General features: G+C 36.3%; 1 protein-coding gene across 8 annotated transcripts in view; it reads left to right on the forward strand.

The window, feature by feature from the left end:
- Positions 1 to 26,354, forward strand: part of LOC105223163 (neural-cadherin) — a 333,332-nt gene that overhangs the window by 120,500 nt on the left and 186,478 nt on the right. For all 8 annotated transcript variants that reach the window (XM_049446299.1, XM_049446300.1, XM_049446304.1 and 5 more), the window contains 4 exons: positions 15,230 to 15,683; positions 20,659 to 20,875; positions 24,085 to 24,870; positions 26,117 to 26,350. In XM_049446299.1, the coding sequence (XP_049302256.1) occupies positions 15,230 to 15,683; positions 20,659 to 20,875; positions 24,085 to 24,870; positions 26,117 to 26,350 (1,691 nt within the window). The remainder of the gene's footprint in view (positions 1 to 15,229; positions 15,684 to 20,658; positions 20,876 to 24,084; positions 24,871 to 26,116; positions 26,351 to 26,354) is intronic.

A 26,354-nucleotide genomic window follows, 5' to 3' on the forward strand; every position in this document is an offset into this window, starting at 1 on the left:
AATACCCAGAAGAAAACAGCCGAAACCAAAACCAGCTTGACGTGTTTGGCCGATTTAGCTATGTACAAATATTTTCGCCAACTAGTCTTTCAGTCTTTAAGATATCGGAGTTGTCGGTAAACGGTTAATTTGTGCAAAAACACCCATATTTCTGTGGATTTTTTGACGAAGTTAAAATCTCTTTATTAAAATACATTAAAGGCTGACGTTTGAGGAATTATTTACAAAATTTGGGCGAAGAAATATTAAAACATGCGGTAATGCCAGCAATTATTCAAACATGATTTTGCAATATAGGATTACGGTGCTCCTTGTTACTTTGAGCTGTATCGTCCATAGTCAAAATCAAGGTTCATTCGTAATATATTGGTTTTCCTCTTAGGACTTGTTTTTAAACACTATGGAGATAAAAATACGGAAAAGCGGGAAATTTATTATTGTAACATAAAAATTTTTATTATTTATATTCCATACTACTAAAATTAAAAAAAAAACTATTCGGCGTTACATTGTAAATTAAGTACAGAGATAACGTAAAATTTCAAAAGGGTCGCATGAGTTGAAAAAGTTCGACTTACAAATAGCAGGATCATATCGGGTTTTAGACCAGTTGTGCAGAATAAAGCTTCATAACATTACAAAAAAAATTTCGAAATTTATTTTGACGACCACGTCGACGAAAAGGTTTATTTTTAATATAAGAGTTTAATTACATAAAATAACTGGCACACCCTGTCCGCGTTGCTGTGCCTAAATTTTTTGTTATATTGCATTGTTTTAAACTCTTCACGGGCAACAGTTACCCCTTAATACAATGAAATTATTATGTATGAACGAAGACGGATTGGAATTTGAAAGGGAAGTACTTTTAATACGATTGAAAAAATTGTCATACTATTGAATTTGGCAAGAGTTAATACAAAAGAATTAATTTAAAAATATTTTTTTTTTTTATTTAAGTTTCTAAAAAAGAGATTTAAATAAGAATAATATTCCATATTTTGAATTATCCATACTTTTCATCTAATTTAATTTATCACTAATTGGTGCACAATATTCTTGGTTAATCCGCATTTAGTACGTATTTTTTACATGGCGCCATCTGTTGAATACTTACTCAATCCAATCAATAGAATCTTTTGGAGCTAACAAATAATTCAGACTGTCAAATAACAGACAAATAATATACAAATAAATTGCAATAATATAATATTGCGATTATAAATTGAGTTGTAAGCTGTCCTGTCTCTCAAGTTGGATCTAATTGCGCACAATGTGCAATCAAATTTAAAATCGGTTCAGTAGTTTAGGCGTCCATCGCGGACAAACAACGTGACACGTGATTTTTATACATAAAGATAATAATAAAATTGTTGACATGGAAAATAAATTATTGATGAGCATCGGATATATGCAATAATCATGTGAGGTTTAAGCAAATTGTTCAAAATTAAATAGAATTCATGTTTATAATAAAGATAAAACAAGCGAGAATAGTTTCTCAAACATGAACGCAAAGTTTAGAATCTCAAAAATAATGAACTCTGAGCTACATTTCACACACATTCACGTTTGCTTTACACCTTATATTCCACTAGGCTTTTCACTCTTAGAATACCGAATAAAAAGTTCGTTAAATCTTTGACCCCAAAATGTATTCACATTTATCCCCACTGAATGGATATGAAGAAGACGTGCCACTTCAGCAGCGCCATTGCTTTTTATTTGAATAGCACTCAAATGAAGCACTGCGTCGCTGTTGTTTTGCAAGCATAAGGTGCCGAGCGCTTTTAATATTCAACAAAAGCTAAAATCCGACAGTCGAGCAAAATAACAACCCGCACCCGGTTTTGTACTTGTATTTAACACAGCTACACTTTCGCACCGTTCCACACTGGCTCCCCTCCATTAAAGCAACTTCATCATCACCGTCTTTGTCGAAGCGCTGAAGTAGTCCTTGAAAATTCTTATTGTTTTCACTCCACACAGTCGTGTTATACACTCGTCTTGTGTCCCACCGTTATTAAATATGTAGTAAAGACAGTTATATACGGTGTATGGCGCCTATGCAGCCTAGTCAAAGCTTGAATTTAGTCCGTCGAGCAATGAAAGTCTTACCATATTCTGGAATTAAGCAACGTGTCTTCTAGTTTGGGGAAAATATGTATAATGCAGACAAACAGAAACAACAACGGTAAACATAAAGTTAGATTCACTTCCTAGGCGTTATACACAATGCCGTTGACAATTATGAAATTTCAGCGCTTTCAGTGCGCTCACCATTCACGCGTAGAATTCATCGTAGAATCTCTTATTTACAATGTTCTTGTTATTTCTACTTTTCTTTTCTTATTTTTTATTTTTATGAGTTGCGCTGCATTTAATCCGTTTTGCTTTCACCGTATTTCTCCAAAACACTGGCAAAGCGGATATTAGAAAACTTACCGCCTTAAAACGGGATATAAAGCGAGTTTATCCAGGCGGTGAAGTGTGCAAAAATTCATTAAAGTTTGTCACTTATTTGTTCAATTGAAGTATTTATGTGTATAGAGTCAATGCTTGAGCTTCAGTAGCTGACATCTGTCATTACTTCATGATACTAGGCTAAGGTACTAGATTAGATAAATAAATGAGGATTGCACCGCGCCTAAGGTATATTGTGCCCTTTCCCAAGTCACAACGACTCACCTAGACCCAGCAAATTGATAAATTCCAATATACTATGAGGCGATATGAGCTCTATTTGGATACATGGAACCAAGGGTCTTTATCCTGCTCTTACAGAATACTGTGCAGTCAATTATCAGGTATTATGGAGTTTCAGACATATATATAAATAGACTGTTGAGTCATTCTATACGTTCCTGCACCAACAGCGATTTGATCTCGTACGCAGCTATTATTTTAAGTACCGCTTGGCTATCGCTTAGTTTAACTATAAGTGGTCCGATAGTTTCGTTAGAAGTTTAGCTCTACACGCCGTCTTGGAATATGCTCGGAAAAGTACCCATAGGTATGGAGATTTTGATGCATGGTTCTGGGACGCCTCGCCAATTCCCTCCGACGTTTTTGAGCCGTCGGTGTACCACTTGATTGTACTATTCCTAAGCAGTAGCTCGAGAGCGGAATCGTTTCATTCAGTCTTACTGCTGAGAGTAACTTTGAACTTCCTGGAGAAGTTTACACTTTTGGTAATGTAATAATTTTGGAGATTACCTTAGCTCTGCTAAACTCTTCTGCTATCATATGAAGCAGTGGGAGTTTGGCATATTGATCGATTACTAGGTGAAGTGGTTGAGATCCAACAAGACTTCAAGTGTCGCCATCGGACATGTCGTTGCAGCTTCGACAGTTAAAGACCAGCGCACAGTGTGAGATTTAGTCAATCTAGCATCTCAAAATTAATTTTTATATGAAGTTGTAGATATATGAACTTGAAATTTGGCACGATCGTTAAGGAGATTATAAGCTTCAATATGGTGTTAGACAACTAGTTCCAACTAGTGTCAAAGGGGACTAGTTCCGAACTATCCTCAAAAACACTAGTTGGGGACAATTTTTTTTACACATTTATATTCAAAATTTCTTCTTTTTTTCTCTTCTAACTAAAACTTGTCGATATATTGATATAAGCACCCACATACAACCATTTCTATAAAATTCTTCAAGTTTCGAACTTTAGTTTTCGATGATTCTTTGCAAATGAGAAAAATAAAAAAAACTAAAACATTCAACGAAAGTTCTTAAAAGAATGGAAAATATTCAAAATAAGATATTAATCAAAAACCAAAATAAAGAAATTATATGCAAATTATACAAAAGTAAAAAGCGAAAAGTAGAAATAAAAAAAATAAGGAATTTATACAAAAATAAAAATTCCAGAGAGCTGCAAGCAAAGTTTTTTATGCTAAATCATAATCATAATCAAATTCATCATTTAGTTGGGTGTCAGACAGAAGTGCAATGACCTCAGAAGGTAAAGTAGAACGCTTGGTTTTTGGGTGCAAACGTAAACTTGCAATCAAAGGGTCTGACGTGATAAGCAACCTTTGCAATAAATCTATGTTGGTGTCAACTCGGGACGTTTTTCTTGTGAACAGTTCGCGATACTATCTCGACTCTTTATTGCGTGCTTTTTGCGCTTCTTCAGAAAAGTTTCCTATGGGAAGAATGCATGAAGAAATGATAGTTCTTCCATGAAACAATATTTTGTGGAGAGTTACTGGCATATAGTACCAAGGATATAAACTCAAATAAAGCTCTCTTGTTTCTGACGTAAAATTTTGGAACGCATCTATATTAATAAAACAGCCGCTGTTTATGCAAATAAGTATTACTCGATACCGCTTGATTTATGCCTGTAATATCCGATGTTTTTTCTGCTTCTTTGAAAAATCTTCTGGCCGTAGTGTCATCATTTGTGTTTCCTGTTTTCTGTTTCGGCATATCCACAAGAAGACCCATTTCGTTCCTAAACCTGTCTTGTATTTTTTTCTTCCTTCTTGCAACGCTCTCCTTATTTTCATCGCCTGATACGTACCATTTTTCTATTTCCAATCGGTAAGAAATGTGCAACATGCACTTCATAAACCTTATGTAGACATGTAGAGGTGAAAGACCAACAGCAAGCATATTTTCATCGATTTCGCGCTGTGATAAGGCATTCATCTCATTCATAGTTCCGCGTTGAGGTATTTGTTTGAAGCTGATGGTGCGTGATCAAGAGCAAAATCAACAGCAGAATTTTTTGAACTTAGCCAAATAGCATTGTCATGCATAAATCTTGCTTTATGACGGTGAGATTTGCTCCACCGCGATTGAAATTAGAAGCAAAGCTTTTTTATACGATCTTTAACTTTGGTATCGTCAACATCTGGTCCAAAAATTGATATAACGCGCTTTTCGACCGCTTCTGTTTTTTTGCTTTTCACCTTGCTCAACCAAATCCAAAATAGCTCCTCTCGCGATCTTTCACTCATACTAAAAAAAAGGCAAAAAATGGGCAGGATTTTATTTTTTAAATTTGTTTTGGGTACATTAACAAAGATTCTGCTGGCATTCCCATCGCGGAACTCCGTGGGACTTGGAAGTTCTAGTCTATCAAATATTTGAAAACTTTAAAATTAGTCTTACCTTTCAGGTGGTTATAAAACAATTTTTTTCAAAATACTTGAGTGCAAAAATAATTTTGTATAAAACAAAAATTTTAAGTTTAAGTAATAACCTTCAATACAAAAAATATTTTAGGCCAAAAAAACCACTCACAACTTCGACCTGATCACTCAAACTTTTGTGATCAATGCAAGCTTGCAAATCAATTGTGCTATGCAATTGCACGTGTTTGATAGCTGTTATCACAGCAATAACATTTTTTATTCTCTTTTGTGTTTGTTTGCGTAACAATTGAGGACTATTCTCACGTAAAAAAAAATATGAGCGAGTTACGAAAACATTTTTTTTTGAATTTCGAGATGCTAGATTGACTAAATCTCACACTGTGCAGCGTCTCGTAAACGGCGATGGTCGTCTTCAAGGGGTTGATGTTCAGTCCCCACATCTTTGACAGCGGACACAAGCAGTTCCATAACATGGAGGATACTACTCCTCTCTGTGAGTAGCATCTTGAAATGGGGAGACGAAGGTACTAACAAAATATTCATTGCGTGACAACCAGTTACTGATTATAAGCCACAAAGTAGCCAGTCTTCAATTTTGGGGTATTATGTGCCATACCTGGATACTTGAGACTAATTATTTCAAACAAAATCGATATTATTTATGTTCTTTAATTAACTTAAGAAAAGTAACCCTTCGTTTTATAAATTTGATCTTTAATTTCCTTAAATATGATTGCTGCTAATAAAACTAATACTTATAGATATTACATATATAAGATTCTCAAAAACACTCAGAGTGGTTAAGTGCGTTTCGAAGTATTCAAACCGATGTCAGGAGTCAAACGTAATGTAAAGTAATAGGAGTAGGGGAATAATAAAGAATACTGCACATAAAAAATTTTATAATAATTCTTCTTCCTTATCTTAAATCAAAGCAACTTTGGTAAAAGCTCTCCTCCCGTTAGTGAATTCAAATCAAAATACCAAGTTAAAAATAATTCTCAAGAACTGCATTCATTCATTCACATTTACGCAATGTGTAGAAAAGGATTTCCTGCCATTTCGAGGAAGCAGCGCCGACTTGTTTGCTGAAAGCATTAATCCTTTACTTAAGCTCTACGTTTTGGTATCACTTTAATAAATGAAGCAAGCGCAAGAAGTGGAAAGAAACGGTAAAAGTAAAGATAACCAAGTCTGTTGAAAAGCGCACGGAACTTTGCACAGCTAACCGGCAAACTTATGCAGATTTTTCACTAAGAAATATTAGCGGAGAAGAGGATTGAGTACTATACGAGATTGTGGGGAATGGGAATAAAAATGTTTAATAATGGCGAGGGAAGGAAGAAATGTTTAAGAAGTAAAAATCCAGCTAAGTTACCATAAAGTAAGATGACACACAGATAGGAGGAACAGACGACGCGCAAACAAATAAACAAGCGATACAAGAAGGGAGTGTGCAGAGTGGCAGGCAGACTGACAGCAAAAGGCAGACAGTCACATAGCCATTGCCAGTTAGACAGGATAACAAGGCAACACAGACAAGAGTGACCATTGTGTAGGCGTGTTGGCAGGCGGAATTAAGATGTAGTACCAGCAGCAGCAGCAGCAGCAATGGCGGCAAAGCCTTAAAAATGGCAGCCGGAAGCGCGCAAAGGCAGTGCAGCTAAACGCCACAAAGGCAGACAAGGATACATTCTAAATAACACACACACACACACATGCAGTTGCAGTTGTGCCATAAATACAATGCCGTTATTCCGTCAACCAACCAGCCTACTTGTCAGCCAGCAGTTGGCTTGTGAATACAAACGCGTTGCGGAAATCCTGGCTGCAGTGCCGCGCGCAGCTAAATTTTCGTATTCATTGTGATTTTCGCATTCGCTTTGCCTGCCAAGCTTTTCACACACTCATTCGTTTGTGCAAATGTGGCGGTAGACAATGCCATGAGTGCTGAATTGAAATACATGCAACATACTTTGAATTGCTCCGCAAACTTTCTGCCACTGTCGCTGCTGCTGGTAGTTCTTCTTGCAACTACAACTTCCTTCGTTTGTTAGCGTTTGCCTCGAAATTCAATTCCATTTAAATGTGGCACAGTGACTGCTTTCTAGTCAAGCCTCATGCTGCGGGCGTAGTGTTACCAATAATTAACTATTGCAAGAGTCAGACTTTGTCTATTAGAAGACTCCGCGTAGTTTGTTGCTTTATCGTTGTTAGTGTAGCGGTGTGTGCAAGTCATACGCTAAGATGTGTGCTGTGACTTGCGTGTGTTGTATTGCTGATTTTGAGTGCACACTATAAGGTGGCATAACTGAAAGTACACAATAATTGGCACAGTCTTGCAACAACCTGACTGCGGGACATAAGACTGGAGTCAAAGCGAAGTTGGAGATCTCATTTGCAATTAACTTTATTTTTAGTTGTAATTTTGTTTGTGTAATTACACTTTTGCGATGTATGTACATATGAACAGCTAACCCCAAGTTATTAAGAGAAGAAGCGACGATTGAACACTCAAAACCTTAGCTCAAACCATTACAGTCACACGTTAAAGAAAAGTCGAGCATTTGAGTTTATATTTTGCTAAAGGCATTCAGTGTCTAAGTGAAATTAGAGTATTTAGCGGTTGATAAGAAGTACAGTTATTAGTGATTGTTTTTGGAAAATGTTAATATTTATTACCCTTTTACTAAATCAACTCAACTTCACATAAACCAAACTCGTTTTTGGTATTAAGAACTACAACTAATATCTGTCGAAGTTTTTTTTTTTGTTGTAGCTAAGGTAAAAATTGAATATTTGACGAAAAAATAAATTGAACAAGTAAGGAAGGGCTAAGTTCGGGTGTCACCGAACATTTTATACTCTCGCATGATAAAGTGATAATCGAGATTTCATTATCCGTCATTTACATATATTTTTATTTTGCTGTAAAATTAATTAGAATTAAATTCTGAGAGATTTACCGATATTTTCGGTGAAAAATTAGGTTAGGTTAGGTTAGGTTAGGCACTGAGTTCTTCGTGTTCGATATAAGGGACCTTGAAAAGTTATATGCATATATGTATGTGTAAAGTTTTATTCCGCTATCATCATTTGTTCCTAATGTGTATATTATAAAGAGAAGGCATCACATGGAATTCAAAATAGCGTTATATTGGAAGAAGGCGTGGTTGTGAACCGATTTCATCCATATTTCATACATGTCATCAGGGTGTTAAGGAAATATTATATACCGAATTTCATTGAAATCGGTCGAGTAGTTCCTGAGATATGGTTTTTGGTCCATAAGTGGGCGACGCCACGCCCATTTTCAATTTTTAAAAAAAGTCTGGTTGCAGCTTCCTTCTGACATTTCTTCCGTAAAATTTTGTGTTTCTGACGTTTTTTGTTAGTCGGTTAACGCACTTTTAGTGATTTTCAACATAACCTTTGTATGGGAGGTGGGCGTGGTTATTATCCGATTTCTTCCATTTTTGAACTGTATATGGAGATGCCTGAAGGAAACGATTCTGTAGAGTTTGGTTGACATAGCTATAGTAGTTTCAGAGATATGTACAAAAAACTCTTTAGGGGGCGGGGCCACGCCTACTTTTCCAAAAAAATTACGTCCAAATATGCCCCTCCCTAATGTGATCCTTTGTGCTAAATTTCATTTTAATATCTTTATTTATGGCTTAGTTATGACACTTTATAGGTTTTTGGGTTCCGCCATTTTGTGGGCGTGGCAGTGGGCCGATTTTGCCCATTTTCGAACTTAACCTTCTTATGGAGCCAAGAAATACGTGTTCCAAGTTTCATCATGATATCTCAATTTTTACTCAAGTTACAACTTGCACGGACGGACGGACAGACAAACATCCGAATTTCAACTCTACTCGTCACCCTGATCACTTTGGTGTATATAACCCTATATCTGACTCTTTTAGTTTTAGGACTTACAAACAACCGTTATGTGAACAAAACTAACGGGTGATTTTTTTGAAGTTAGGATTTTCATGCATTAGTATTTGACAGATCACGTGGGATTTCAGACATGGTGTCAAAGAGAAAGATGCTCAGTATGCTTTGACATTTCATCATGAATAGACTTACTAACGAGCAACGCTTGCAAATCATTGAATTTTATTACCAAAATCAGTGTTCGGTTCGAAATGTGTTTATCGACAAATTTTGTTCAGCGATGAGGCTCATTTCTGGTTGAATGGCTACGTAAATAAGCAAAATTGCCGCATTTGGGGTGAAGAGCAACCAGAAGCCGTTCAAGAACTGCCCATGCATCCCGAAAAATGCACTGTTTGGTGTGGTTTGTACGCTGGTGGAATCATTGGACCGTATTTTTTCAAAGATGCTGTTGGACGCAACGTTACGGTGAATGGCGATCGCTATCGTTCGATGCTAACAAACTTTTTGTTGCCAAAAATGGAAGAATTGAACTTGGTTGACATGTGGTTTCAACAAGATGGCGCTACATGCCACACAGCTCGCGATTCTATGGCCATTTTGAGGGAAAACTTCGGACAACAATTCATCTCAAGAAATGGACCCGTAAGTTGGCCACCAAGATCATGCGATTTAACGCCTTTAGACTATTTTTTGTGGGGCTACGTCAAGTCTAAAGTCTACAGAAATAAGCCAGCAACTATTCCAGCTTTGGAAGACAACATTTCCGAAGAAATTCGGGCTATTCCGGCCGAAATGCTCGAAAAAGTTGCCCAAAATTGGACTTTCCGAATGGACCACCTAAGACGCAGCCGCGGTCAACATTTAAATGAAATTATCTTCAAAAAGTAAATGTCATGAACCAATCTAACGTTTCAAATAAAGAACCGATGAGATTTTGCAAATTTTATGCGTTTTTTTTTTTTTAAAGTTATCAAGCTCTTAAAAAATCACCCTTTATAATACTCTCTTTAGCAACTTTGTTGCGAGAGTATAAAAATTTTAAACGAAAAATGAAACGAAATGGCATGCGGGGTGACATGCTTTACTGCAAAGTATAATACTGCAGCCAGTTCGTGTCTTGAATAGAAAAATTTCACAAAAGAAAACGATGTGGGCCAAGTTTTGAGAATCTTTCGAGAATTTCTTCTGCAGCGACATCAATGTCATTATGGGTGTGCAGACCGATAAATCTATCTTGAAGCATGTTCATCTTCAGCCGCGTTTTCATGCAGCAAAGTGTCGAAAGAGAGCGTTCAGGAGTGGCATTCGTCACAGGAAGTGTGCAGAATATGCGAAAAAACTATGATTTATGGGATATAGGTCTACATCGCAGTTCTTCAACGCTTCTAATGTAGTAGTCGGCAACTTTCTTTCTTTTGTCTTTTGACTTTTGCCTTTGTCCCCAATGGCACTGCCAGTGATCAATTTCAACTCACGACGTTGACATTAACCAAAAAGCCATTCAATTTATATGTCATGTAGTCAATAAGGTTTTCCATTTCTTTGTCAAGCCATTCAATACTTTTCTAGAAAAGCGCGTTTTCAAATCTTCACCGATTGTATCCAACAGAGGAATGTACAGTGAGACCCTGTAGTATTATTCACAAGTTCTCTGGTAGAAATTTTCGCGTTTTGTTTGTTGGCCTCAGATTCATGGCATTTCTTCGTCAACTTTCAGTTCAGCTGCCATTTTTTTCGTGTCTGAATAAGAGGATCGAAAATGTTCCTCAGCTTTTTGTCTTCGATTTCGGAACGTCACAAGCAGCGTATCGATCATATTTGATGTCTTACCAGATTGATAGATTCTTTCTGAGGAATCATGCTGTCGTGGCTTAACGGGATGTTTCCTTGTTTTTCCAGTTACTAATTTTTGTACGTTGGGAAACTTGGAGCATAAACCGCGGAAAATGTATCAATCCAACATATCACAAATGAAGCTGAATACAGCACCTATAGTATTTCAAGTTCTCCATCAAGCCGCGTCGTTTCAAATTTGGTTTGGTTCAGTTACGGATCTGATTGGATTTATTAACAATTTAAACTGCATATGTTGCTACTTTGTAACTTCAGTAGTGTCTTAATTTTATTTATTATATTCAAAAATGGAAACAGTCTTTAATTTTTTTCTGAAATAAAATGGCAAACTTCTGGATTATACTTCTGTTACTTTATATTTTTTCAGAGTAGTAAAATTACTAATAAGACATTTAGTCCTTGGGAGTTTGGTGTTTGAAATTTTCCCCATTTTTCCCATCTGGATCTGCTACTGACTATATAACGTAGCTGCCTAAAACGGTGGGGTGCGATAAAGCCATGCGAGATAACGCCATATGGCTCTATCTCCCATCCAATTGCGAGATAAAGCCATATGGCATTATCACGCTTCGCATTGAGAGATAATGCCATATTTTTTTTTGTCAATTGTGAATTAAAGCCATATGGCCTTATCTCTCATATGAATTTATTTTTGGGGAATGTTTAGTTTAGTATCCCATTTTTAAGAGGTTTTGCGCAAAGCGGGAGGGGGCTGGGGGCTTGCTACCCCCCTCATTTGAAAGGTAATGAATGGAGCTTTTGAATAATAGCACCCCTCCTCCTCTAGGACCACGGGGGGCTCTAGGGCAGCCTCCTGAAAATGGTGTAAAATCATAGTTTTTCCATACAATTCCATACAATTCACTAATTATTATAAAATTAATGTATTTTTACACATAGAGTGACTCTATGTTTATTATTTCAATGAATTAAAGTGGAAATCCACTTTATTTAAATAATAAAAACACTGAAAATTAAAAATTGTATATGCATCGGTAATAATGCATACAAGTAGTTGAAGTACCAAGATAACCCAACCAACCATTTATACAAGACATCCTAAATAATAAAATTGGGTTTTCATCGCGCGATTTTTTATTCCAAATTTTCATTATATTTTCAGCATATTACATTGAAACAAGCGCCGCAGGCGAAAATTTGGAATAAAAAATCGCGCGATTTTTTATTCCAAATTTTCATTATATTCTTAGTATAATATATTACATTGAAACAAGCGCCGCAGTATATAAGACCTACCATTTTGATTCGTTGGGTTATTACTGTCTTCCTTTTGTGCTTATTTTCTTAGTCGTTTGACAGTTCATATTCAGTAATTTTGCTTACATTTCAAGGAACAGTATAACACGTAATTGAAAACTGTTTTATTTATTAAATTGTACATGAAATTGCAACTTAAAATTCATAATTTATCATTAATTCAATTAAATATATTTCAAAAAATGTGTGTGTGTTAAATTGGTTAAATTTTTTGCAAGCAGTGCAACAAAAACTTCAAAAGAAGAGAGCCATTTTTTGAGCAAATGGGAAAGTGTGCGTTTTTTGCTTACTTATATCTAAAAAACAAATTAACATTTAACAATAAATTTACATTTAAACCAAAGCTTAATTCATTGGCTATCCGTGCTATATAAATTTTAAAAATCCGTGCACGCATTTAAGAGGAATAAGCAGTGAAAATGAGATACTAAACTAAACCCAACCCTTATTTTTCATTGTGAATATGCATTTAATTGTTATTCATTGCACCTGGATTTTTCCCTTTTACAGAATGCTTACACCTTCTTGAATGCATATAGAACAGAAAATATTCCGTAAAAGGGAAAATCAAAAGAGAGATAAAGCCATGCGAGATAACGCCATATGTCCTTATCGCTCTTTGAAATTGGAAATAAAGCCATACAGAAATTTTGACGTGAATATGGCTTTATCTCTCTTTGAATTGAGTGATAAGGCCATATGGCGTTATCTCGCATGGCCTTATCGCACCCCACCGCCTAAAACTGAGCGATCAAAATAATGTCATTGAAAGAGTTACTCGAACTACTATACCATATAGCTGCCATAGAAACTGATCAGTTAAGGTATTCTGGTCCAGAAGCATGAATTTCAGATAATTTTTAAAGTGTCGTAAAAAAAAAGGGATGAAAGGATGAAGGATGAAATTATGAGCTGACGAAGTGGGGGGTATCTAAAAATTTCGACTTGACCATACCCATTATTTTAACAGTCCTAGTTATCCAAAAAAAAAGATTATTAATCTAGAATAATGTCGCAATGGCCGGAACTAAGGAAAAGTGGGAAAAAATTTTTTCACAAAATGGCAACTGCCTGAAAAAAAGTTTTTTCGGATCACTTTTTCTGACTATTTCGAATTTTTTAGAAATAATAATTATTTTTTTGGGGATGGGGCTAGTTCCAACCATAGACAAGCCTAAAAAGAAAACTCTATAAAAATTTCAAGTAAATTGGTTCAGTAGAACCTGAGAAATCGTGGGTTTCGTTCCGAAAAAGTCAGTTTCGAGAAAAACGCGTTTAAATTTAGGAGACAATTCTAGTGAACACGGACGCCACGTCACAAAAGCGGCTGTATATCCGAAAATAACTCGAATTTTGAAAAATCCTTCCAAGGTTATATTTTTGAAAGTCTAAGCTATCAAAATATGCAAAAAAAAAATAGATTTTTTCAAAATCCTAGACTAGAATACCCCTTTAAAATCAGGTTCTTGTGCTGTAACTTTTATATTTGTGAGGGGTATTTTAGCATAACGAAAAACGTCACCAAATTTGAATTAGAAGTTATTAAAAAATATTTATTTTTGTATTTATTGTTTATGTTTTCTTTTATTTTAATAATTTTTTATACACTAATATTTATGTATATCCTTTATATCTTTTTTCGTACTTTGGGTTTGAATTTGTTCATTTTACTTTTTTCCAAACAGTTGTGCAAATTGGTATAATGCTTCTAGCGATTTAAAACAGGTTGCCTTTGTTTGCATCTGTGCGCTATCTTCAAAGCAAACATAAACATAAAACAACATAACCCGGTAAACAAGTAGTAGTGTACACAACAAAATATATGTAGTTCACACTTCGAACCTCAAAGTCCGCAAAAGTCTTTGCATAAAGTAATCAGCTAATAATTCGTTAATTCGTCCTCAAGAATTGCAAGTTTATATGCTTTTATTTTTACTAACAAATTCCCTGCTCACTGGGTTATTATGCCCGCAAGTTTAACGTTGGTAAACTTTTTGGGAGGATACATTTCCTACCGACTTGATTGGATTTTTCCGGTGTATAGGCCCAGCTTTTGTTTGCCACGCAAGTGTGAACGTATGCTTTGCTACAATCGAATGCATACGCAGGCACTTACATTGTTACATAACTACCTTGTGTTTTTGCGTAAATTGAAAGGAGCTGCTTGCCTAGCGGTCGCTTTTATTGATTTTCTGCCGTACCTTTGCTTTGCTTGCGACGTTCATTTGTACCCACACATACACCATATATGTATGTAAACAGGTCTATAGAGAAGGTGTTGAAGTACAAATACGTACACAAACACAGCTAGTACGTAATCGCTGCGTTGTTGTTGCGCATTCAATGAAGTATTTGCGCACGAAGGAGTTTTACCGTTTCTGCTGCCTGTAGCTTCTGCATTTGATATTTATTGCTGTTTTTCTAATTCATTGCATTTTAATAGCTTAAATGAAATCGAATAGTTCCCAGATCGTTTGGCGAAATTCTATAGTATTCTTTGAGTGATTGTGTATGTATAAATGCATACATGTTTGTGGGATTGTTCCCCTTTTGTTGGGTTCGCAGAACAAATACAGTTCTACAAATCGATAAACAGAAGTCGAGTGTTCTTTTCAAGGATGTGCCTGTGTCCACGTGTTTACGGTAAAAGCAGGCCTTGCGTAATCTAAGTATGTGCGAGTTTAAGTACGGCTTCAAGGGAGCTAATAATACTCAGGATTTCAGTTTGTTCACTTTCGTGTGCAAATAAGGAAAGTTGTTTGCAGAAAGTTGAGTGTAAGGACATGAAACGATTGACGGAGTTGTTGTCATCCATAAAACAGTAATTAGTTTTTGTTGTAAATTTCCTTGCAACTTTGTGGGTGACTTTGACATTGCTTTGAGATTAAATTTGGGGTATGCAGACTTAATGAAAGGAAAATGAAATAAACCATTTTAACAATATTACTGTATAATATATATATTATAGTATCAGTGATATTATATATAAATCATCCAATTATATTGCATATAAGTACATATAACAAAAATACATACTAACAAACAACTATTTATTTTTATTTCTTCCTCTTTAGTCTCCGACCTCAAGTACACCGACAATCAGCGAGTCATCATTCACGTGAAAGATGTCAATGATGAACCACCATACTTTATTAATCGTCCGCTGCCCATGCAAGCCGTCGTACAACTTAATGCTCCGCCCAATACACCAGTTTTTACATTACAAGCTCGTGATCCGGACACCGATCATAACATACATTATTTCATTGTACGTGATCGTACCGGTGGACGTTTCGAAGTGGATGAACGCTCGGGTGTTGTGCGCACCCGTGGCACTGATCTGTTCCAGTTGGATATGGAATATGTTTTATATGTGAAAGCTGAGGATCAAAATGGCAAAGTGGATGATCGTCGTTTCCAGAGCACACCTGAGGAGCGTCTTTCCATTGTGGGCGGCAAACGAGCACCACAATTTTACATGCCCAGCTATGAAGCAGAGATACCGGAAAATCAGAAGAAGGATTCTGAGTAAGTTGTACAAAATTTCAAAATTTTATTACGTACAAAATATGTTAATAATATATATACAGTGGCGGACAAAAGTCTACATACACCCCCTGTTTTCTTCGATGTGAGAGTACAAAAACTTTTTAGAAAAATGTGTTGATACAGTTTTATTCTAATATCTATTATAATAACAATTAACTAAAAAAAATCATTATTTAACATAAAACAACAAATTTATGGAAGAAAAACTCAAAAATTGCTTTGACAAAAGTCTACATACAGTTCTAATCTCCTACTTTGTACATTGCAATATTAACAGTAAGGTAACGTTAGCCTTTTTCTTTTATTTCAATATGTTTATTGTTTGATATTTATTGAATTTAGTTGTGGTTTAAACATTTCAATAGCTATAATGGCTCCGCGAAATGAAATATCAATTGATGTAAGAAATTTGGTGATAAAAGAAAGAAAAGAAAAAAAATCATATGGTGAAATTTCTAAAATTTTTAACTTGAGTCGAGCAACAGTACAGACAATTCTAAAAAACTTTAAAAATAATGGTTCTAACGAAAATAAACCGCGCAGTGGACGCCCAAAAAAACAATCTCGTAGAGACGTCAGCCTGATTCCCAACGAAGTAGACCAAAATCCAAAAGTAAATGCTCCAAATATAGCCGAACGCGTAGTAAGTACATCACAAATGAGTATCCAACCAAAAACAATAAAAAAAAACTCTAAACGATAACGGATTCCACAGTAGAACACCACGGAAGAAACCTTTTATTTCTGAAAAAACCGGAAACTTCGTTTAAAGTTCGCCAAAAAACACAAAGAAAAGGAAATGGATTTTTGGAAAAAAGTTTCATTTACAGATGATTCTAAATTCACCCTTTTTGGTAGTGATGAAATGGCTAAAATTTGAAGGAAAACTAACGCCACGCTTGAACCGAAGAACGTAGTATAAATTGTGAAGCTCGGTGGCGGCAGCGTAATGGTTTGGGGAGCTGTTGCGGCCCCTGGAGTTAGAAAGTTGGACTTTATTGAAGATGAAATGGACGGTACTTATACTTAGTCTCTGTTGGAACATAATTTGAGGCCTTTGGTGGATAATTTAGGGCTCGGTTCCGGTTGGATATTTCAACAAGATAACGATCCGATGCATGCGGCGCAAATTGTCAAGGATTGGTTGCATTATTATACTCCAAGTGAATTAAATACACCACCTCAAAGTCCAAATATGAATATTATTGAACATGTATGGGAGATTTTGGAGCGTAGAATTAGAAAGAACCAAATTTCTAGCTCTGCTCTACTCTAAGAGCGCATATTGGGACCTTGGAACAGCATTACATTTGCAGCGTTGACAAATTTAGCAGAATCAATGCCACGGCGTCTTCAAGCAGTTATAGATACCAATGGGGACCCAACTAAATACTAAAACGTCTTAATAACTAGCATTTTTTACAGTTTTTCGCACTGAACTAAGATATTTTTGTACTGTATGTAGACTTTTGTCAACACAATATTTGAGTTTTTATTCCATAAATTTGTAGTTTTATATTAATTAATGGATTTTTTAAGTTTGTTGTTATTAGAAAGAAGATTAGAATAAAACTGTATCAACACATTTTTCTAAAAAGTTTTTGTACTCTCACATCGAAGAAAACAGGGGGTGTATGTAGACTTTTGTCCGCCACTGTATATACTATTTATATTATATAATATAATATGTATATGAGTATAAGGATATGAGTATTAATATATTTCGGTACATTTTTCTATCTCATATATTTAGTTATACCGGGGTTTCCACTAGGCATGATATGCATTTTAATAGTGCCTAATGTATGTATCAGGACCTGTAATTTTTTTCATTGTATCCGGTAATGTTTAAAATTTCATGATGAAAACATATACGCTAGAACAACGTTTTCAAATTATTCAATTTTATTCTCAAAATAATCGTTCTTCAGAACACCTGTGCTCGTTATTCGTCGAGTTGTTGAAAGTTTAGAGTTTACATTTTCCTTGCACAATGTTCTAGTGCAAATAAAACAAAGAAGCGCTCAAAGAAAAGAAAATATTGCTGCCGTTCAGATAAATTTTTCTGAATACCGCAATTTGTCAATTCCAAGATGTTCTCAAGAAAGCATTTGTGCTTACATCCGGATAAAATTGTTCTTACGCAGAAACTGAAGCCATTGGATCACCGTAAACGTCGTAATTTCACCTTGGAACAACTTGCAACCAAAAACGATTTTTTTAAGAAAATCATCTTTTCCGATGAGGCTCACTTTCATCTGAGTGATGCGGTAAATAAACAAAACTGTGAATTATAGTGTAAAGAAAATCTGCAACTTATTCATGAACGACCATTGCATTCGCCTTTAATGTGGTTTTTGATCTGGTAGAATAAACGGTCAGTACTTCCTTCGAAATGGCGCTGGTAACACCGTTACTGTTAACGGAGAACGGGATTAATAACCAACTTTTCAATACCGCAATTGGATTAAGTTAATCGTAGCAACATCTGGTTCCAACAAAACGAGGCTGCATGCCAAACACCAAGTCCAACAGCTGAATCGTTGCGAAAATATTTTTGAGATTTTATTATTTCAAGAAGTTGTGATATTGAATGGTCTCCAGGAAGACGCGATTTAAGACCGTTAGACAACCTTTTGTGTTGATATTTTAAGTCATTGGTCTCTAGCAATAAACTAGACTATCTTCAAGCTTTAAAAGTCAATATTGACTTTCCATTCATGAATGGGACTTGATCTAGTGTAAATCAGGGTTCATCGAATTCGTTCCTCCAAAAAAAGTCGTGGAGACCATTCGAATAATGTTATATTTAGAACTTGATTATATCGATTATACTTTCTTCTTCTTTGCTGCCATAGACCCCGCTTAAGCGATTATAGCCGAGTTAACAACAGCGCGCCACTCGTTTCTTTTCTTCGCTACGTGGTGTCAATTGGATATTCCAAGCGAAGCCAGGTCCTTCAACGGAGTAGAGGTCTTCCTCTTACTTTCGGAGAACCTTTCTCCCGAAAACTCGCCACGTCGACTCATCAGTTGTTGTCATCGTCCAAGCCTCTGCACCATATAGCAGGTCGGGAATAATGAGTGCCTTATAGAATTTGGTTTTTGTTCGTCGAGGGAGGACTTTACTTCTTAATTGCCTACTCAGTCCGAAGTAGCACCTATTGGCAAGAGTTACCCTGCTTTGGATTTCCAGGCTGACATTGTTGAGTTGAGTTGGTGTTGAGACTTGTTCGTGTTTTTTTGATGACAGGAGATATTTCGTCTTGCCCACGTTCACTATCAGACCGTTCTGTTTCGCTTCCTTATCCAGTCTAGAGAAAGCTGAACTAACGCCGCGGTTTTTGATGTCAATATTATTGTATCAATATTATCGGCATATGCCAGCAGCTGTACACTCTTATAGAAGATGGTACCTTCTCTATTTAGATCTGCAGCTCGAATTATTTTCTCAAGCAATAGACTGAAGAGTCACACGATAAGCAGTCTGTAATTAGTTTATCGAACAAACCTGATGAAGCTTTTAGTATTGCTCAACGTCAGTTTACATAGCCATATTAGTTTTGCATTCAGAAATCGCGACATAAAGGCAACCCTTTTCGTGCATTGAAATCCACGAAGAGATGGTGTGTGTCGATTCTCTTTTCACGGGTCTTTTCCAAAATTTGGCGCATGGTGAAAGTCTGGTCAGTTGTTTTTTGTCCAGGTCTAAAGCCACACTGATAATCCAATCAGTTTGTTAAAGGTGTGCCTTAATCTTTCACAAAATACGTTCGATAGTATCTTATATGCGATGTTGAGGAGGCTTATCCCACGGTAGTTGGCAGAGATTTTGGGGTTTTGTGGATTTGGCTGAACTTACTTACACAGTAAAAAAGATTTTTCGATCAACTTGGACTTTGGGAATATTCCCTAAAATTCTAATATAATTTTAATAGCAACTAAAATTAAGCTGCTGAAAAGGCCACTAACTCTTTTATCTCTTTAAACTAGACAGATTGAATACAAGAATTTAAGCCCTTCAATACTTAATGAAAATAATTAATTTTGATTTTGTTGGCTATAGGTACATTTTCCGGACATAATTAAACTGTATATGTATCTTTTGTCTTTAGAGCGCAAATTACAAACATCCATAGATGCCTTCAAAGCGTAGAGTGTGCATATGTAGAGAAATCAAGTTTCGTTAATAACAATATAATCAGGCAATTTGCCTCCTTGATATGCTGTTTGTGCAATCTTCCTGCCTTGTTTGATGTTTCACTGCAGGTTACCTAGAATTACACATGCGCTTACATAAGGATGGAAATATACATATAGCCTCTCTACTCCTAGCGAACCGCCTTCATACAGGATATAATAAAATATGCAAATTATATTCCAATAAAGTTGTGCAAGACGAAAATGTGCAGAAAAACAAATTGAACCGTAGAAAGAGGAGCGCATGAGCTGAGCAGCAGTTAGTCGAGAAAAGCGAACGGGTACGACTGACTGACTAAAGCTCGGCTCATTGAAATTCCGATAGGAAAACAACTGTCAAATGGCATTTCATATGAAATGAAATATGTAAACGGAAGGACACATAGAGACATATCCTGAATTATAAAAAAAATATTTGCACACAAATGCACATTCGAGTGAAGGCACATACACTTACTTACAGCTAGTTCTGCCCACGTAGAAGAAATAAAGCTTACAATATGCATATACATATGTATGTACATTAGTATGTACGCTTGAATAAATGTTGTCAGCGTCACTCAGTGTGCTGGCACTTTCCCGATTTATTTTCCATTTTATGCGCACTTTTGTAGCCAAAAATTTTGTGCGCTGATGGAAAAAACATTGTAACAAATATTAAAATTATTATACAATCTTACATACTTACGTATAAATACATATTAAGCTACTTTCGCACACCCATCTCACCACATCATGCTTTCTCCTCTTTCAGCATCATCTCGGTGAAGGCGAAATCTTTTGCGGATCGAGAAATACGGTACACATTAAAAGCACAAGGGCAGGGCGCTGGTACATTCAACATTGGTCCGTCCTCGGGTATTGTTAAGTTGGCGAAGGAATTGGATTTCGAGGATTTACGACAGCCACACGTCTACTCACTGATAGTCACCGCCACCGAGGACTCGGGTGGCTTCTCTACATCCGTTGAGGTAAGTAGATATACTTACACACATATACATATATACCCATGAAAAGGAATATACCTGCTGGTTGAGTATTCGATATCGTTGGTATGTCTGTATTCGCAAAGCAGTTAAAGAATTGTGAGCTGCTTCATGCTATAAGCGGCTGAGCATTGGATGTGCATGCGTAAATATGAAAATAATCTTGTGTGTGGACAAGCGTGTCCTGGATGCAGATGCACTCAAGTGTGTACTAAAATTGTTAAAAAGCGCATTCAATGCTCATTTATCAATAATATCGACTAAAGGAGGGTAATAAAAGCGTGCAGTTTTTTTTTTTTTTTGTGAAAAAGAACTGGGTTACACCATATATACTATTTGTATGAAGTGGTTGGTATGAGTATGCAGCTCCTAGAAAGTATGTTGCCGAGAAAATGTAGGTTTCAGCGTTCTTAATTTCGATATGTGTGTATAGTTAATAAGAAAAATCTCATATACATTCTCAAAATATAATAAATCTTGGTTAAATTGAAGAAAGCGGTCACTTCTTTTGAACTAAGTATTCGTTTATTATTTTATATCGAAGGCTCCTTTGTTAACTTTAAAAAATTTAACTGGGTCGGCTTCATTGAATTTACTGAAAGCACCTCCATCGATCTACCTAAGAACACATGAACAAATGCACGAGCTTTTGGTGTGTTAGCCGCCGGATGCACAAAATGCCAAGAGACTAAGCGCTACTTGCATTAACCGATGGTGAGATTCAGAGTGCCATGAATTAGGCAAAATTATCTTAATCAATTAGGCGAGACGGAATGAACCCGTTGATGCTAAAGATTGTAGGCTCGACGGGAGTAAGTTATCTAACCAAGGCTATTAACATATGGCTGACCACCCCTAATACCTGATACATACCTCCAAATATACCAGCAGTCGTCTGCTTGAGACAGATCCTTTTCCTAAGAGCATCAAGATATATTTCCTTCATTACGTCGACGACATGGAGCAATACGCCGACCAGACTACGGGTCCAAAAAGTTTTAGACAGGCCAGTGCCGACCGTCATTCATAATAGAACCGTGAGCACCTTTTTCAAATGAATGAGTTTCTCCTATAATCTCGAGTGGTCCTTGCGTAATTTTGCTACTTATCAAAAATCTACCCAGGCGTACTACATATGTATATGTCCAGCATGCAATGAGTACCTGCATAATTCTGACCACCTCTTTGCATACCCAGTGAACTCCGCTCATCTATCACCCCTATCTCTAAGGTCCGACCTCATAGAAACAGTACGTTTCCTGAATCTACCATTAGATGACTTCGATGGCAACCAACTTGAATCTTCAAAGCGGAAACAACAACGAACATAAAAATGGGGAATTGATTAAGCTATTAACCAACTTTCATGTATTTAATTCTCCAGGATCCCACTATTGGGACTTTTACATGCAACTTGTTTACCAAAAGTGGAAAACCCAAACATATCTTATTAGAAAAGAAATTAGGAAAGTCAGCCAACTTGCCGTATATAACTGAATTAATGTGCCTACTATAACACTGGTAAACAAAAATCCACTTGTTTTTTGTGGCATGAACAGAACAAAGTATTTATTAAGTAAAGATTGCCACAAATGCAGAAAAGAGCTACAGATTTCTTTTATCACCTATAATTTGTTTTGCTATTAGGATTTTTGTTTAAAAAAACAATGATAGATATATTATTTTATTAACCAAAGAGTGCCTTAAAATGTTACTTTAGATATTTTTCAGCGATATTTTGTTTTTCACATTGTCCATCAGTAATCGGTAAGTAAACTGGCACTCCACTTCTCTTGGTACCGTTTCTCCATGCTCGTCACTGACGGCCACTAAATTTTCGGGGATTTATAGGCAGTAAGCAGTTCAGTCACAAGATCTTTGTAATTAATTGTCAGCTTTCACATTTCCAAGAAAATATTCAACGCTCTGAAAGGCACTCCAGGCTCGTATTTCGGTTTCATTGAGCATTTCTTCAAATGTTTTATCTTTCATTAGTTCTCTTATTTGCGGACCCACAAATATGACCTCCTTAATTTTTTCTTCACTGACTCTTGGTCTTTTTTTCAGATAGAAAAAGCCTCTTCCATTTCTATCCATTGCCTTAACAAAATTCTTAATTAAATCGAATTTAATATGCAAAGGTGGTAATAATACCTTTTTGGGATCAACTAGAGGTTCACTGGTAACGTTTTTTGTCCCGGAGTAAGTGCCTGACCTACTGGCCACTGCTTCTGTACATAATGACAGTCTCTCGCACGGCTGTCCCATTCGCAAAGGAAGCAACAATATTTCGTATATCCTAGTTGCATTCCAAGAAGAAGGGCTATTACTTTTAGGTCTCCACATATTGCCCAACCATACCCATGATAACGGATGGGCTCTACAAAAATTTGATTCCTTCATATGAACAGCATTAACGAAAGGCACAGATGGATATTTGCGTTATGAACCAATACCGCTTTTAACCTAAGTTTAGAGGAATCAATGAATAGACGCCAATCACGTGGATCATGTTTCTGCCCTTGCGTTTTAAACAAAAGGTTAACTTCTGAACAGTACTCTAGATCCCCTTTTTGAAGAAAGCAATTTGTGAGGTCTTTCTGCCTTTTTCTGTAAAAAGTAATATTTACATCACTTTGGAGAAGGTTCCAATCTTTTAGTCTGCATGCTAAAAGTTCGGACTGCGATTTTGAAAGGCTTAGATCTCCACCTAAATCATTAAGCTCACCCTGTAAAATTAGATGCGGCACTTTTGAACGTCCTGGTAAATCAAATAAAGGATCGTTTGTCATTTCCTTTGCGGTTTCTGTAACATCACTTAAAGAGCTAATCGATTCTAGTTCTTCATCGAGACTCCAAGATTCAGGTGCTGTTGGAATAAGAAGTTGTTTACTGACAGGTCTTAAAGCTGATGGTAAATTACAGTACTTTACCGTATGTTCAGACTTCGGTCCAATTATGTATTGTAAAATCTAAAGCCGCAGGTTACAGAATATCTGTGGGTGATAGGAAAATTTTGATTTCAGATTTGACTTCAGGGTATCAAACTGCATTAGAAACACCTAAGAATTTTCATGTTACAAATTTTGTGTCTACCAGTATAATATCATATAATTATTGTTAGCATATTTAGGATTAAGGAATAATTTTAATATTACGTAATTTAAAACTTTTATTTTTTTTCCTCCCCACAGTTAACTATACGAGTAACAGATGTTAACGACAATGCGCCGAAGTTCGAATTGCCCGATTATCAAGCGCACAACGTAGACGAAGACATACCGCTCGGAACCAGTATTCTACGTGTCAAAGCAATGGACTCTGACTCGGGGGCAAATGCAGAAATCGAATATCTGGTTTCGGATGATCACTTTGCGGTCGATTCGAATGGCATTATTGTCAATAATAAACAACTCGATGCCGACAACAACAACGCCTACTATGAATTCATTGTGACAGCAAAAGATAAAGGTGAACCTTCGAAATCTGGCACTGCCACTGTACGCGTCTACACGAAAAATAAGAACGACGAGGAACCGAAGTTCTCACAGCAAGTCTATACACCGAATGTGGATGAAAATGCCGGACCTAACACACTTGTCACCACTGTAGTGGCATCCGATAAGGACGGTGATAATGTACGCTTCGGTTTTGTCGGTGGTGGCACATCGTCTGGGCAATTCGTTATAGAAGACATAACCGGTGTAATACGCTTACATAATAAGGCCATATCATTAGATCGCGATAAGTATGAATTGAACGTGACAGCTATGGATGATGGTTCGTGTTGTGTTAATGGTGATCATACCATACACACCTCCACCGCTGTTGTTGTGGTCTTTATAACCGACGTGAATGACAATAAGCCTGTGTTCAAAGATTGCGGCACCTACTATCCGAAAGTGGAAGAGGGTGCACCTAATGGCAGTCCTGTGATAAAAGTGGTCGCCACCGATGAGGACAAAGGCGTGAATGGACAGGTATGTATATAGTAGACACTAGAAAACCAAGTCAATGAATTTTATCCAATTGTAATTAAAATTTTTGTGCTGCCTTCTGCTCCTGGGTTGGGTTTTAGAGCCGGTTGTCGAGCATTTAAGAATACGTGGTCATTAATGTTACTAAAATATCCCCGATTTCACGTAGAACAACAAGAAAGTAGTAGTAAAGAAAACGCTGAAAATGTGGCGGTGGTATTTTGGTTGTGGTTGGCTAAGTGGCTGTTCGAAAATGGCAAGCTATTAGTTAAACACGACACAATACAAATTCCTTTAAGGTGAAAACGTGTATTGTTGTAGTTGTTCCTCTCAGCCGGTATTGCAGCAATTTATGTAGCCAATTAATAAAGTCAAACATTAAATATGAGCCGAGGCAACTTGGTTCGAATCAACACCATTAATTTAGTGGTCGAGTGAATGAGCCACTAACCAAATACTCAAAGCTTACGCTCGCAGTATTTTATAAACACTCAAGCGATAACAATAGACTGCCATAGAAGCGAGGAAGGCGAAAGTCAGTTTATTTGCGCGTAAGTGTACTTGACCAGGTTATTATGCTCAGTGAATGATTGGCCGCCAAAATGAAGAGCTCTTGAGCGCGGTCATAGCACATTTTCTCTTTTGTTATTCGAATAAAACGTATTACCGCAATTTCGTAAGCAAGTTAATTGTAATTTTTTATGCTTTTCTGAAACTTGGTAGTGAATTAATTATGTCCTCGTTAGAGAATACAAATCTAAGCAGGCTCTTGCAATTAATGAGTAAATAATATGAAGGAAATTTTTAGTAGAGTAATAAGCGTAAGGTAAGTGGAGCAGAGTGGAGCATACAATTTCTTAAGAATATAGTAAAAGCAATATTTTTTCAACATGTTGGAAGCGAGATATGAATTTTTTTTATCTGTTAATAAGAAAAAAATAGAAAACTGTTAGGTGGATGACCTATCAATACACTTAAGAACTTAAAATTGAAGAGATTTTCTAATAGGTGTCTGATAAAGATATTCGTTTTTGACTCATCCTAGTATATAGTTAGTATACATATATTTGTAAATCAATTTGCTAATGAGGAAAATTGGAAGTTTTATTTGCTTGAAAATATGACCAAATACAGACTTGTCGTAGATCTGTATACTTATTATGCCCTAATATTAGTTACAATATAATTGAAATCTAAATATTTTGGTTTCTATATTAAAACCAAACATTTAAAATATGTTTTCTCTCAGGTCAAGTATTCAATCGTGCAACAGCCCAATCAAAAAGGCACGAAATTCACAGTCGACGAAGAAACCGGTGAAGTATCAACCAACAAAGTGTTCGATCGCGAAGGTGACGACGGCAAATTCGTGTCAGTGACTGTCAAAGCAACTGATCAGGGAGAGCCCAGCTTGGAGGGCGTGTGCTCGTTCACAGTGGAAATCACCGATGTTAACGACAATCCACCATTATTCGATCGACAGGTAA

Source organism: Bactrocera dorsalis, chromosome 1 (assembly GCF_023373825.1).
Source record: "Bactrocera dorsalis isolate Fly_Bdor chromosome 1, ASM2337382v1, whole genome shotgun sequence".
Lineage (NCBI taxonomy): Eukaryota > Metazoa > Arthropoda > Insecta > Diptera > Tephritidae > Bactrocera > Bactrocera dorsalis.